The following is a 13,107-nucleotide window of genomic DNA, read 5'->3' on the forward strand; positions in this document are numbered from 1 at the left end:
GCGCCTGCATTTCCCATATGGTTGTGTTTATCAGGAGCACGACCTGGAGGAGGTGATGTGTCTTTATCTATATTTTTATATATAATATTCTCTTTTTATCCACCTACAACAAAGCTGCTGAGGGTCACTAATGAGATTTCATGGGGTGAAAGGAGGTGGACTTTGTACATGGGGCCAAAATGACAGGACAAGGGGGAAAGGCTTCCCATTGACACAGGGCAGGGTTAGATGGGATACTGGGAAGGGATTGTGCCCTGGGAGGGTGGGCAGGCCCTGGCACAGGGTGCCCAGGGAAGCTGTGGCTGCCCCTGGATCCCTGGAAGTGTCCAAGGCCAGGTTGGATGGGGCTTGGATCAGCCTGGGCTGGTGGAAGGTGTCCCTGCCCATGGCAGGGGGTGGAAGGAGATGAGCTTTGAGGTGCCTCCCAACCCAAACCATTCTGGGATTGTAAAGCCAGGCAGATTGTAGAACATGCCCAGGCTACTCTATCTGACCTGGACTGCTGGATGAGTCTGAGAGCTGGAGACAGGAGGGTTTGGCCCAAGATGGTTTCATGCAAGACAAGGTGCTTTGTTTTGTGACAGCTCCAGGTCAGCTTCTGGCTCATAAAGATTTAAGGGGTGGATGCTGCGGCCAGAGCGATTTATAAGCTTCCAACTCTATTTCTGAATTGAAAATCCACAGAGGTGCTTTATATTCCGTGTTCATCAGCTCCCAGAAGATTAAATATGTTTTTGTGGTATTGCAGACAGCGTGACCCCTCTGGGTTGTGAAATCCACCTCGGGTGCAGTATTTCCCGGGGCCGTGCCTGCACTGCAGGCCAGGCACATCGGCCCATGGAGAAATGCCAGTGTTTTGGTGGCCCTTTGTCCCAGCACTGTCAGACGTGCTCAGGCCACGTTTGGGGAGCAGACACAGGGATGGAGCTCATAAAGTAGACTTGACATCTGAGTCTTTCAACAGAGCTGAAGCAGCTCCCTGTGAAATCCAGAGACACGTTCCATTTGCATTTTTAGGCAAGCTGGCATCTATTTCACCTGCTAAAGCCAACGTTTCAAACAGTTTTTCCTGGCAGTGCTCCTGTCTGACAGGCTCCAAATCCAAGAGGTGAGGTCTGACCTCAGTCTCTGCTGCTGATCTGCCAGTTGATATGGAGAATAATTGTGATTTGGGCATCCATACTGGGAGTGGGTGAAACCAGTGCTGCCACCGTGGTCTCCTGCCCTCACCCTGTGCTGGCTGAGACAGGAAAACTTCATTTGATCTGCAATGAGAAGTGATTTTTTTTTTGTCAGGCATAGAACTTTTCCATTCAAAACATGCCCTTTGATACCAGTACAAGTCCTACTTATAAGACTCAGCAGTTGAATAGGTTAATAAGTCTAAAAGGGCAGATTAGATGAAGTTTTGGGTTTGGTCCAGACCTGTAGGAGCTGTGCTGAATTTAAAAAAAGTAAGCTGCTCTAACCCCAACAGAATCACAGAATGGTTTGTAAGGGCCCGTAAACACCATCTCGTTCCATCTCCTGCCACGGGCAGGGACACTTTTCCACTAGAGCAGGCTGTTCCACCCCCATTCAACCTGGGGCTGAACACTTGCAGGGACGGGGCAGCCACAGCTCTGCATGACAAATAGAAGGACTTAGGGCAGTGTTTGGTATCCCAGAGGGGGGAGAAAGCAATTTGAAATCTTTTTCAGTTGTGCAGAGAGAAATGTGAGTATTGGTTAAGTGTCAGATCAGACATTCCCATTGTGATGGTGGTGGTGAGGAGCCCTTGAGTTACTGCAGCCTTCACTTGAGATATAAACAACAGATCAATGGTCAGAAAGATCTGTGTGGACAGTGCCGACAGCTCTAAATGAAAATCAAATTCACCTTCCCCCTGGATTTCCAACTTCCCAAATGCCAGTGAGTCTTACAGGCAAGAAAAGGACAGACCATTTGTGTAGTTTACACGTTGCTGGGATTATTTCCGGTGATTTGCTGGGAAGATGATTTTTTTTCCTTTGCTTTGAGCATTTTGCTGCATTCCTGGACTGCAAAATGCAGGCTATGCAAGAAGAGCCACAGCTGGAGAAGAGTTGCAAATACCTCTCTGTACACAAATTGGATATGCTGGTGTAGCATCTTAGCAATTAGTCGTGACTTAGATAAATACCAAATCTAAAACACCCAGAAACAGGCACCAGGTAAACACTATACTGGGATTTAATTTAAGTTTTTTAAATTGCTCCAAGGGGATTAACAAATCCTGCAAGCATTAGGCATAAGGGCCATAGAGAGGCAGGAATGTCTTATAATGTCTGGATTTTGTTTTGTGCTAAGAAGCAAATAGCTTTCAAAACTGAAATATTATACCAGTGCTTCAAATCCACTTTCAAGCTAACTAAACAAAAGGCTTCTGCACATCTTGACTGCTGTAACCTTGTTAGTTTTGACAGGCAGATGTACAGCAAATGGCACCTAAAGAAGTGTGAGCACTAAATCTCCTTCTCAAGTTACTAGACTCACTCAAAATCCCTGATTTATTTCAAGTATGTAAACAATATTTAAATGAATGAACTAGATGGGCATATTTATTCCCCTGGTAGCTTCATACTTCCCAGGGAAGTGGTGGAGTCGTCATACCTGGAAGTGTTCAAAGCCCATGTGGATGTGGCACTTGCTTTAGTGGTGAACACAGTGGTGGTGGTGTGTTGATGGCTGGACTTGATGATCTTGGACATCTTTTACAACACTGATGATTCTATGAGTCTTTGCACTTATTTTTAATATTTTGACCTGTAAACATAAAGCATTTCTGCATTTTTTTTCTTGAAAAATGAGCAGGAATTCAGAAATCACCAGACTTGCAAAAAGCATTTACTTTTTGAAGTCTACAGCTTACCAAATTATCCTCAGAAGTGTATTTTAGGAGCGTGGGGCCCCTGTTGAAGGCAGAGGCACTGAGCCTTGCTGGGGGCAGGGATGTCCTCATCTCTTCTCCCTCGTGAGTTCCTGGGTTGTAATTCAGGGGGTTGGATGTTCCTGAAAGGACTCGAGTTTTGCCGCAAGATCTCAACCCCCAGAGTTGTTATTTAGCGAGTGGCTGTGGGCGTTAAACCCCAGGAGGTGCCACCCAAGCTGCAGAACAGTCTGTTTTGGTGCCGTTCCTCATCCACGGCAGTGCAGGACACAGACCCTCAGTTGGGAGAAGGTCCCACCTGGGCCGGTCATGGCTTGTGAGCTCCTGCAGGTTATTCCTGTGGTTTTCTGATCCGTTCTAATTAGCCATTCTGGCCAGACAAAGAGGTTTCTAGACTGGCTGAGGTGCTTCCAGCCTCAGGAAACGTGGGACAGCAGGATTTTTGGTGATTAAGGTGGTTTGAAATAAGAGCTCAAAATGGACGGAGGGAAATGGCGCTGTCTGTCCCTCTGCTCTGTGTTACGAGTACAAACGCCAGCGGGCAGCCTCAGGCACACCAATACTGAGGGAAAACAAGGTGAGTTAGAGTTTTTTTTCTCCTTCTGGCCCACAGTTCAGTCATAAAGTTCGCCAAAGATAAGGCAAAACCCAACTGTCAACAGCAGAGCAAAAAAGCCGTTTCAAAGCGATGAGGGCTTTGTTAAATCATTGAGCTCCTGAAGGAACAGCGCTTATACATCTCTAATGGGATTATTTACCTAAATAATAATAAAAAAAGCCTGCTGAGTTTGGCAGGAGGCCTCTAAAATGTTTGTTTTGGGGCTCAGTGCCTCATGCTTCACAAAATGGCGGCCTGAGGGAGGGGAACCCACTGGGCGCCATTTTGTGCCGAAGGCGCCATTACCGGCCCCTTCCCTGAGGGGTCCCGGGCCGGGCCCAGCGCCCTGAGGGGAGAGCAGCGTGCCTACTGTCGGCTCAGACCAGGCGGTTCAAGTAGGAAAAAATATTGGTCATATTTGGTTTTAATCGTGAATTTTTTGGAAGCCTTGAAAGAAGGACAGTGGAAAAGTGTTGCGGATAATAGTTTATGGATAAATCTGTGGGGTTTGGGCTCCTGGCGGCTGTGTCTGTGAGGAGGTGTTTCCAGGCCGTTGCCGGACGGCACCCAATAACACCCACCGGCTGAGATAACTTTAATTTCCCATGTGTTGACCCACAGCGAGAATATAATAATAGAAAATGATTAAAAAAAATGTTTTTTTTTGATAGATCTGAAATCAGCCCTTTATGTTGCCGTTTCCTATTCCTGCAAGGCAGCAGTGAGAAGGTGGTTTTCTGGCAAGGCTGTGTTTGGGTTTCCTCATTCAGGATACACATGATGTTTGTGGTATTATCTGGTGCAAATCAAAGTGCCAAATCCCAGACTACTGAGTCACAAAATTGCGGAGTGGTTTGGGTTGGAAGGGACATGAATGATCATTTCATTCCACCCCCTGCCATGGGCAGGGACACCTCGCACTAGGGGAGATAATTGGTTTGCCTTTTCTCTTCCTTCCTGGAGAACAGGACTTGATCCAAATTTCCTTTGTACTTTGAAATGATTGGAGCTTCTCCATTGTTAAGAAACCCTCGGTCCTGCAACTCAAAGCATATATCTGGCCTTCCAAGGCCGTGGGTGACATTAATAGAACATGACATTGGGGGCCCTGCTCTCCCCCTAACTTTCATTAGTTTCGGCGGGTTTGTTGCTGCAGTGAAGAACCAGCAGGTCCTTTGCACTGCTGCTCATTAGTGGGAGCACACATTGGGAGGGGGGTGGAAACCTGGCAGCAGAAACTGCACCAGGGAAGGTTTCTGCCATTTCCAGGCCTTTTCAGCACGGTGTAGGAAAAGGCTGATGCACAGCATCTTGGCTCAGCCCACTGTGGCCAGGGTTGAAGGAAGGACCTGAGGGTGGCTCTGGGCTTAATATCAAATATTTAGTTGTCATTCCTTTTTGGTCTGAGGTGAGTCTCTCCAAGGTCACCAGCCTCTGGACTGGGAAAAATCTCTAAACCCTATTTTTTGCCATCTTTTTCAGTAAGATCAGTCCAATGCAAACAATGGTTACAGTGTTCATTGCCCACCACCTCACATTTTTAATAAGCCCGCAGCAGTTTTTAAACTCTGAGAGACTCTGGAAAGCCTCAGGCCTCTGGAGAGTTTTCCCTGTGTATTCATGTATATCCAAGCTGATCTCTTAGCTGAATTCCTCCTTTTAAATTGTTCGTGTTTCTCATTTGCAGCCAAGCTGGGAGTAAAAGCACTGAAGGAATAAACTGTTTCTACCTTGGCAAAAATTTAGGAATAGCGGAAATCTTGCAAGAGAGCTTTTTCTCCTAGGATTTCCAGTCTGGTGTGTAGATCAAAGGAGCCTTGATATACACTTGAGCTCTTGGATGCTTATCTGGGTGAAACTGAACCTCTCAACCGGTTGAGATTTTCAGAACACTAATTCACAGGAAATATTTATTGTTGTAAGGGGGGGAAAAAATCCCCTGGAGTTTTCTTGTAAGTGACTCTTTTCCAAAAGAAATATTCCACAGCTGAGAAAGTGGAGCATGAAAATGACTTCCACACTAAGGCATGAATTTCTTGTTTTTTCCCATCTCCTTCTTAACCCCACAGAGACCTTATAAGCCAATTACACGCATGTTTTTCCTTCCTCTAAGAGCTGTGCTAAAACTCCGGATATTGTAGAGCTGGGTAGGAGAAGTGCACACTGGAGCTGCCTCTGGTTGTGAAGATGTGGCCACTTTTGTTTGTAACCTTTCAGAAGCACTGGGAGCAGCAGACAGCACATTGATTCCTGCTCTGCTGTGCTGCCTGGAAGTACATGGTGGTTACAGGGGATGGTTTGAGTGGGAAGGGAACTTAAAGCCCACCCAGTGTGACCCCCTGCCATGGCAGGGACATCTCCCACCAGCTCAGGTTGCTCCAAGCCCTGTCCAGCCTGGCCTGTGGCAAACCTGGCAGCCTTTCCTTGGCATCCTCTGTGTGCCCATCCACACAGCAGAGCGTTTTCTCCCCAAGCCACCAGTGGGACCTGCACGCGTGAAATCCTTAATTTCCCTCCTAGTCCCCAAAAAACAAGAAGCAGAAGCAACGACCTGGCCTCGGACTGCTGAGGGATTTGCAGATATTAAACAGGATATGAATTTCACGCAGGCAGTTTGCTGGAAGCGAGTGCAAAGTGAGCAGGGGTATTAAATGCTGTAGCTCAGCTCCTCCTCTGTTTGGCGAACTCTGTTTAAAATTAGTCCCTAGAAACATGTTTGTATTTATATCTCCTGGAGATGAAGACTCGAGGTCAGCGTTTGAAAAATGCACAAATGGTTTGGGAGCGTGGGGGGCTTTTTAAGAAGTGATTATGTGTGCCAATCATCTTCAGGGGGTTTAGCCAGCACCTCCCAGGGCTTGGCTCAGCTTTTAAAGCCCCGAAAACGTGTGGATCCTTCCTTGCCTGGGGGCTGTGGCTTGCTTTGGCTCCTAGTGCTGGCTCACTGGGCTTTTTCAGGTGATGGTCAGCAAAATACAAGCTGATTCCTTTTCAAATTGTTTGAAGTTGGATTGATCTTGGATTTCAACCCTGGATTGACTCAAATCTTGGAGGCTTTTGATGCTCTGACCTGCTGTGTATGCTTAGGTTGGGTTTGTCTTTCAGGGTACATCCAGAAGCTGTTTGAGCTCAAACCACATGTTGGACAAGCCTCCCTCGGTCCATCTGGAATTCTGTCCATGGAGCTTAATGTGTTCTATGCTCACTGCTCTTTCAGTGCTGCCAACTCGTGTAGGTGTCTTAGCAGAGCATTTGGGTTCCTGCATCGAGTTCAGTTGCATGAATGTGTGTGGTGCCTTAAGGATACTTCAGGTTGTCCCAGATAGATCCATCCGAGTGAGTGTGTGTGAGATGTGCCTGGGAATGCTGTGGGAAGTGAGCAATGAGCATTGAATGACCTTTCCTTGGAGTAAGCTTATCACAGCACTAATGGTAAATGGCTCGAACATAAGCATGTCTAATTGAATAAATACTGGAAACCTTTACAGGGAGCATCCCTTGCAGCACATCTGGGTATCTGACCGATAAACTTCTGCAGGCTTATTAATGCACAGGGGGTAGGGGTGTCCCAGGAGAAGCCTGTTTATGTGCATTCCGCTTTCTGTTGCCATGAATATGGATTGTGATGGAGTCGGCTCTGTCACGAGGTGCTCCTGTAGGCAGCTCCCCAGGGATCACGGGCTGTCTGTCTGCTGCAGTTGTGCCTTTCTGTGTGCTCCATGGAGCTGCTGAGCCCGGCAGTGCTCCCTCGCCCTGGGCTTGGCACGGGGAAGGAAATGGAGCAGGTGGAGTGTCCTGCTGTGCCCTCGTGCCTCCGCTGTCTGGTTCTGCCCTGGCTTTATGGGGGTGGCCACAGTGTTAGTCCATAGGGCTGGGATCTAGACCTGATATTCCTTCTCGCATCAGGAGCTCCACGGCTGGTCCGGGGCGAGGTTTGCAGCGCTGTTACTGCCCGCCTTCAGTTCAGTTGTCCAAAATATTCCTGAAGATCTGCACCACAGATTGCGTAACAGCCTCCCAGTTTGCCTCATGTCATCACCTCAGAGCTCATTAAAGCAATTCTCTTAACTTAGCTGGAAATCTCCCCAGATACAGGGAGCCAGAAGGCTTTGTTTGTACCCTCGGGAACATTACCAGCACTGTAGGAGCAATGTGTGCTGGATGAGCCTGGAAGTGTTGCTGGCAACTGGGAACTGCAGAACAGCCTGTGCGGGTGCAACTGGCTGAGAGGTGGTGTTGGCAGCTCCAGAGGCGCTCCAGTGCCACACTGGACACAGCCTCACGTTGCCAGTTACAGGTTTCCTGGAATGGGGTACTGACATTTTTGTTGGATGTGCTGTTTGTGTTGTGACAGTAGAGCCAAATGTCTCTTGAGGTAAATACTTGGAAGAACTGCAGCAAGGAAGAGCAGGTTTTTAAAGCAGGTCCTCGCCAGTGGCCAGTTGGCCCTGAGTCAGCAGTGTCCTGGCAGCCAGGAGGGCCAACCCTGTCCTGGGGGCATCAGGGAGGGGATTGTGCTGCTCTGCTCTGCCCCAGGGCAGCCTCATCGGCATTACTGCCTGGGGTCTGGGACACCACAAGATAAGGAAGAGATGAAGCCATTAAAGAGTGTCCAAAGGAGGGTCACGAGGGTGAAGGGCCTGGGAGGGCCACATGAGGAGGGACAGGACCCAGGGAACGGCTGGAGCTGTGCCAGGGCAGGCTCAGGGTGGATCTCAGGGAAAGGTTCTTCCCCCAGAGGGTGGTTGGCACTGAACAGGCTCCCCAGGGCAGTGGGCACAGCCCCGAGGCTGCCAGAGCTGCAGGAGAGTTTGGACAACGCTCTGAGGGACAGGGTGGGATTGTTGGGGTGTCTGGGCAGGGCCAGGAGTTGGACTGGATGATCCTTGTGGGTCCCTTCCAGCTCAGGATATTCTATGATTCTGTGATCTCCAAGGAAACAGATCTATGGCAGGTTCCCTGAAAGATGGATCTTCCCTTCTCTCCCCCAGTCAGTGATGCCCTTCATGAGATCTCTGTTCCACCTGATGCTCTTTGGTGCCTTCAAAAATGATGTGGGAAAAGGGGCTTGCAGGAGGTGAAGGTTGCTCAGATGATGTAGCAAAAATTAAAGTATGCAAGGCTCGTGGTGGGACACTTTGGGATCTGGCAACTGATACTTGCTGTCAGTCAGCACAAAACAGTAAACAAAGATGGAAAACAGTAGGTTCCAAATTAGCTTTGCCACAAAAAGGGGCATCACTACTGAGAGTTTTGTAGGGTAAACCGTGGGTTTAATACCCTGTCCCCTCCATATCAAAGCTGGACACGCTTTGTGACAGAGGAGGGGGCTCTGTGGGACACCTGAATTCCTGTGTGTGGGATGTGCTGCTGCCACAGTGTCCAGGCTTCTGGTAGAGGGTGCCGAGGGGGAGGAGATGGCACACGGCTGGCACATCCCAGGCACAGCTGGGCCCCCCGACTGTGATTGATGACAGCGCTGCCACAGCACCTGAGGCTCCCGGTGCCAGCCCCAGCCTGCACAGGGCTCTGCCACAGCTCAGCAAGCGCAGTCCCGTGGGCACCGGGCGTTCAGGGGGTGCCACTGCCCGGGCACTGAGCTCTGCTGCCCTGCTCTGTGCTGCCTGACAAGCAGCACATTATAGCCTGCTTACTGAAGCTTTGCCAGGGAATCTCCTGATTCTTTTCACTTTGCTGAAACCTACTATTTTCTAACAGCACCTGTAAGACCGTTTTGTTAAACACCCACTGACATCTAATGCAGAACTAGTTGTTTCTCCTTAAAATCAATGCACTGCAAGAGTTCAGTGTCACATGGAAACGAAATAGCCTCTTGCAGCCTGAAAAGATGTATCCTGGCCACCCAGATTAGCTGGTTGGGAGCTTCCTTTTTTAAGAACAGACACTTTGTGGGTTGTAAAGCGTACAGATCTCCTTTTTACCTGCCTTACTGTCGATCTGCAGGGTGTTGGTCTTTCACAGAGGAGCTCTAAAATCCAGGCAGGATGGATGGGAGTGCAGTTTAGAGGGTTTTTTCCCTTGAGAAACGTTGAAGTTTTGCTTGCAGTTTTGAGGGGCTGAGTTTCTTAAAAAGCTTAACACTGAGCTTCTTCCTGCTGGTTTTCTGCCAGTACTTGTGTCTAGTTTTGGCCCCTCAGCCTGGAGAGCTCCGGTGGGGCTGGAGTGTGTGCAGGGAAGGGAAGGGAGCTGGGAAGGGGCTGGAGCAGCAGGAGGGGCTGAGGGAGCTGGGAGGGCTCAGCCTGGAGAAAAGGAGGCTCAGGGGGGACCTTCTGGCTCTGCAATCCCTGCCAGGAGGGGGGAGCCGGGGAGGGGTTGGGCTCTGCTCCCAGGGAACAGGGACAGGAGGAGAGGGAACGGCCTCCAGCTGTGCCAGGGGAGGGGCAGGTTGGATATTAGGAAGACTTTCTTTATGGAAAGGGTGATCACACATTGGAACAGGTTCCACAGGGCAGTGGTGGAGTCCCCATCCCTGCGGGTGCTCAAAGAACGTGGTACTTGGGAACGTGGTTTAGTGGGCAAGTTGGTGTTCTGTCACAGGTACAACTCCGTGGTCTTGGAGGATTTTTCCATCCTTAATGATTCCCTGTTTCTATATGGGAATAGCTGGTGCTTCCAGGGAGTGCATTTTTGTCCCAGTGGAAGTTCCTGAGCTCAGTTCCCAGATTTGCCATTCAAGGCAGTGGCAGCAGTGGTTTAGTTTATTAAATTACATTCCCCTTGCTGCTGCTGGCACAGGTCCTGTATTTCCACAGACAGCACCGCAGGAATCCAGCTCTGCAAACACCAATTAGGGGGACAGTGGAAAGCACAGTAATTATATGAATACTCTAAAACCCCAACGTTTGGCTTGGCTATTTGCTCTTGCAGGCTTGTTGCTGACTCCTGGCCCCTGCAGACAAACACTGCATGTGGCTGTTTAAAAGCAACAGGTCTGGATGTGAGCAGCTCATTAAAGGAACTTACCTCGTTCATCCCCTCCTGTGCTGCTGTGCCTGCAGTCCCTGTTCCCCCTTCACCCTCGGCACAGCCCTGACCTGTGCGTGCCTTCCCGTGAAGGAGCATTTGTTTGTGCTGGGTAACGTTTTCACCAGGGAAGGCACGTGTTGTGTGCACAACAGATGTGTTTGCCTGGCTCTGCTGGGATGGGCTCAGTGCTGCAGCCTGGAATCAGGGATTTAAAGATCATCTCATTCCACCCCTGCCGTGGCAGGGACACCTTCCCCCAGCCCTGCCCAACCTGGCCTTGTGGTGTACGGAAAACTTCCTTCTGAACAGCTGCTGTTTGGCTGCACGTGGCACCGATCCCGCTTTCCTTGCACGGGGTCAGGAGCACTGCACAAACCCTAAAGCTGGGAAACATTGCCAGTGGTTCATGTGCTTCTAATATGAAAAGAGCGAGTAGGAAGGGCTACTACCCCAGTATTTTCTGTCTGCATTCAGAGTGGGGTGTTGTATCTGAAATGGTGCAGCGTGGAATGAGCGGGGACGTGTTGGGGAGACACAGCTCAGCCCTTTCTTCATTCAGGTAGTCTGAAAGAAAGGATCCTGGGAGGGAAATGTCAGGTTAATTGCCATACATAATTGTATTAGAGTAGAGAAAAGAATTGTAACAAGGCCCTGAATTCAAGCCAACCATTTAGCTGGAGGAAGGTCTCATTTCTGTGATGTATTGAATTAATTCAATTTAGTGTAAAGTTTTATTCAGCTTTTCCTATTCAGAAAACTTTCTTCTGTGGGGAATGTAAAGTAGACAGAGTTATTTCCAGCTTAAACAATGCAGATGGTGATTTGTGTGCTGCTCCAGGACAGCTTTTTCACTGCAGTAAGAGTAGATAAGATCCAGCTGGTACCACTAATAATAGCAATATTTTTTTTAAAGCCAGCCCCTATCTCCCTGTTTCATTAATGATCTGTGCTGCTTAAGTACAGCAAAAAGGGCACATGCTGCCTGCCTTCCCCATCTGTGACGTGTGGAATCAGAAAATATCCTGAGCTGGAAGGGACCCACAAGGATCCCTGTCAAAGGTATTAGCAAAACCAAGCTTTAACATGAATTCACAAAGCACAGCAAAGTTTGATGGCAAAGTTTGCTCTTCTCCTTACCTGCATGGATAATACAGATAAAGGAAATTCAAATTAGAGTGGATTTAGAGTGAGGTGTGGTTTAGTGGTCAGGCTGGAAGGGACCACAGTGGGCATGTGGTCCCAGCAGGGCAGACACAGAGCACGTGGCACAGGAGTGTGTCCAGACAGCTCTGGGATATCCCCAGGGAGGAGACTCCAGCCCCTCTCTGCTCAGGGCTGGGTCCCTGCCCAGCCAAGCACCAGTTCCTGCCCGTGGCCTTGGCACCAGCCTGGTTGCTCACAAGTCACCAGACTGCGATGACCTTTTGTACTTGAGTGTTTTATGAGGATCCTTGGAAACTCTGAGGCAGTTACAGGGATGTATGGGTTCTGCAGTGTAGTTAAAGCTCTCAGTAATCTCTGCACACTACTTGTCATAACCAAAATAATGGAGCAGTTCTGCTCCTCTGGGATCAGAGCTCGGGGAGGGAGAAATCGGAGCCTGTTGATGGTATTGCCTCGACTGTGCAAAAGTTTGGCCAAAGAACATTTTGCTGTTTAAAAATTTCCTCACGCTGCCGTGGACTTGAATGGTAATGAGGCCCCAGCAAATGGCAAGATGTTAAAAGATAATGTTCCTGCCTGGTAACAGTCATTTGCTTGAGGGAAGAAGAAAAACAGCAGTGTAGAAAATTGCACACTGGCTTTGGGCAGCAAGGGCTGGGAGTTCTTCACACTGCACTTAACACATGCTGAACGAGGAGTTTAAGGGTGTTACACGCCTCGAGCCTCGGCTTTGATGTAAATACAACCCTTCCTCTGGAAAGAACCCTTACAGGGCATTTTCTCTGCTGGGGGGAGGTTACTGAAGGACCGGAGCATTTTCATAATGCCAAAGAAAATGATGATCATTCTGAAAGGAGATGGTGCAGAGAAGGGAAAACAGAAAACCCACCGGGGTGTGGAGGGAACTCAGTCCTTTTCACAGTGGTAAATAAAGTCATACGATCACAGACTGAGACCTTAAAGATCACCTTGTCCCACCCTCTGCCATGGACAGGGACACCTTCCACCAGCCCAGGGTGCTCCAAACCCTGTCCAGCCTGGCATTGGACACTTCCAGGGCTGGGGCAGCCACAGCTTCTCTGGGCACCCTGTGCCAGGGCCCCACCACCCTTGCAGTAAAGCACTTACATATTAATATGTATTGTTTATAGGCTTCTCTGTGGGCCAGCAAGAGCAGTCAGGACGTTTGGACAAGGTATTGGAGGGAGGGCTCCCTGTGGCTTGAAACACTCATTACTCATTTCAAGTTTTCCTAACGAAAGATTAAACTAATGAGCTTTAATGATATTTTCTTATGCTGGTATGTTCATGCCTTTCTTTGTATTTGTTTAGTTCATATTATCCAAAGACAGAGTCCACCCTGTAGTGTAGCCTTGTTTGTCTCTCCTCCTCTCCCTTTGGTGAAGGAAGAGGTGCCTGGCACTGCCTTTTCCTCCTTACCCCCTTTTCC

At 49.0% G+C, this 13,107-nt stretch overlaps 1 protein-coding gene across 5 annotated transcripts in view; it reads left to right on the forward strand.

Annotated features, from left to right (window-relative positions):
* PRKG1 (protein kinase cGMP-dependent 1) overlaps positions 1–13,107 on the forward strand; it is a 266,544-nt gene that overhangs the window by 88,519 nt on the left and 164,918 nt on the right. The window contains exon 1 of one of the 5 annotated variants that reach the window (XM_027898762.1): positions 3,177–3,485. The exons of the other annotated variants lie outside the window; for them this stretch is intronic. Coding sequence (XP_027754563.1) covers positions 3,386–3,485 — 100 coding nt within the window. The 5' untranslated portion in view covers positions 3,177–3,385. Of the gene's footprint in view, positions 1–3,176; positions 3,486–13,107 lie in introns of those variants that run through there. 5 annotated transcript variants of the gene reach the window in all.

This window comes from Empidonax traillii, unplaced genomic scaffold, assembly GCF_003031625.1.
Source record: "Empidonax traillii isolate 1590-97213 ecotype Southwest subspecies unplaced genomic scaffold, ASM303162v1 scaffold620:size424980, whole genome shotgun sequence".
Classification (NCBI taxonomy): Eukaryota; Metazoa; Chordata; class Aves; order Passeriformes; family Tyrannidae; genus Empidonax; species Empidonax traillii.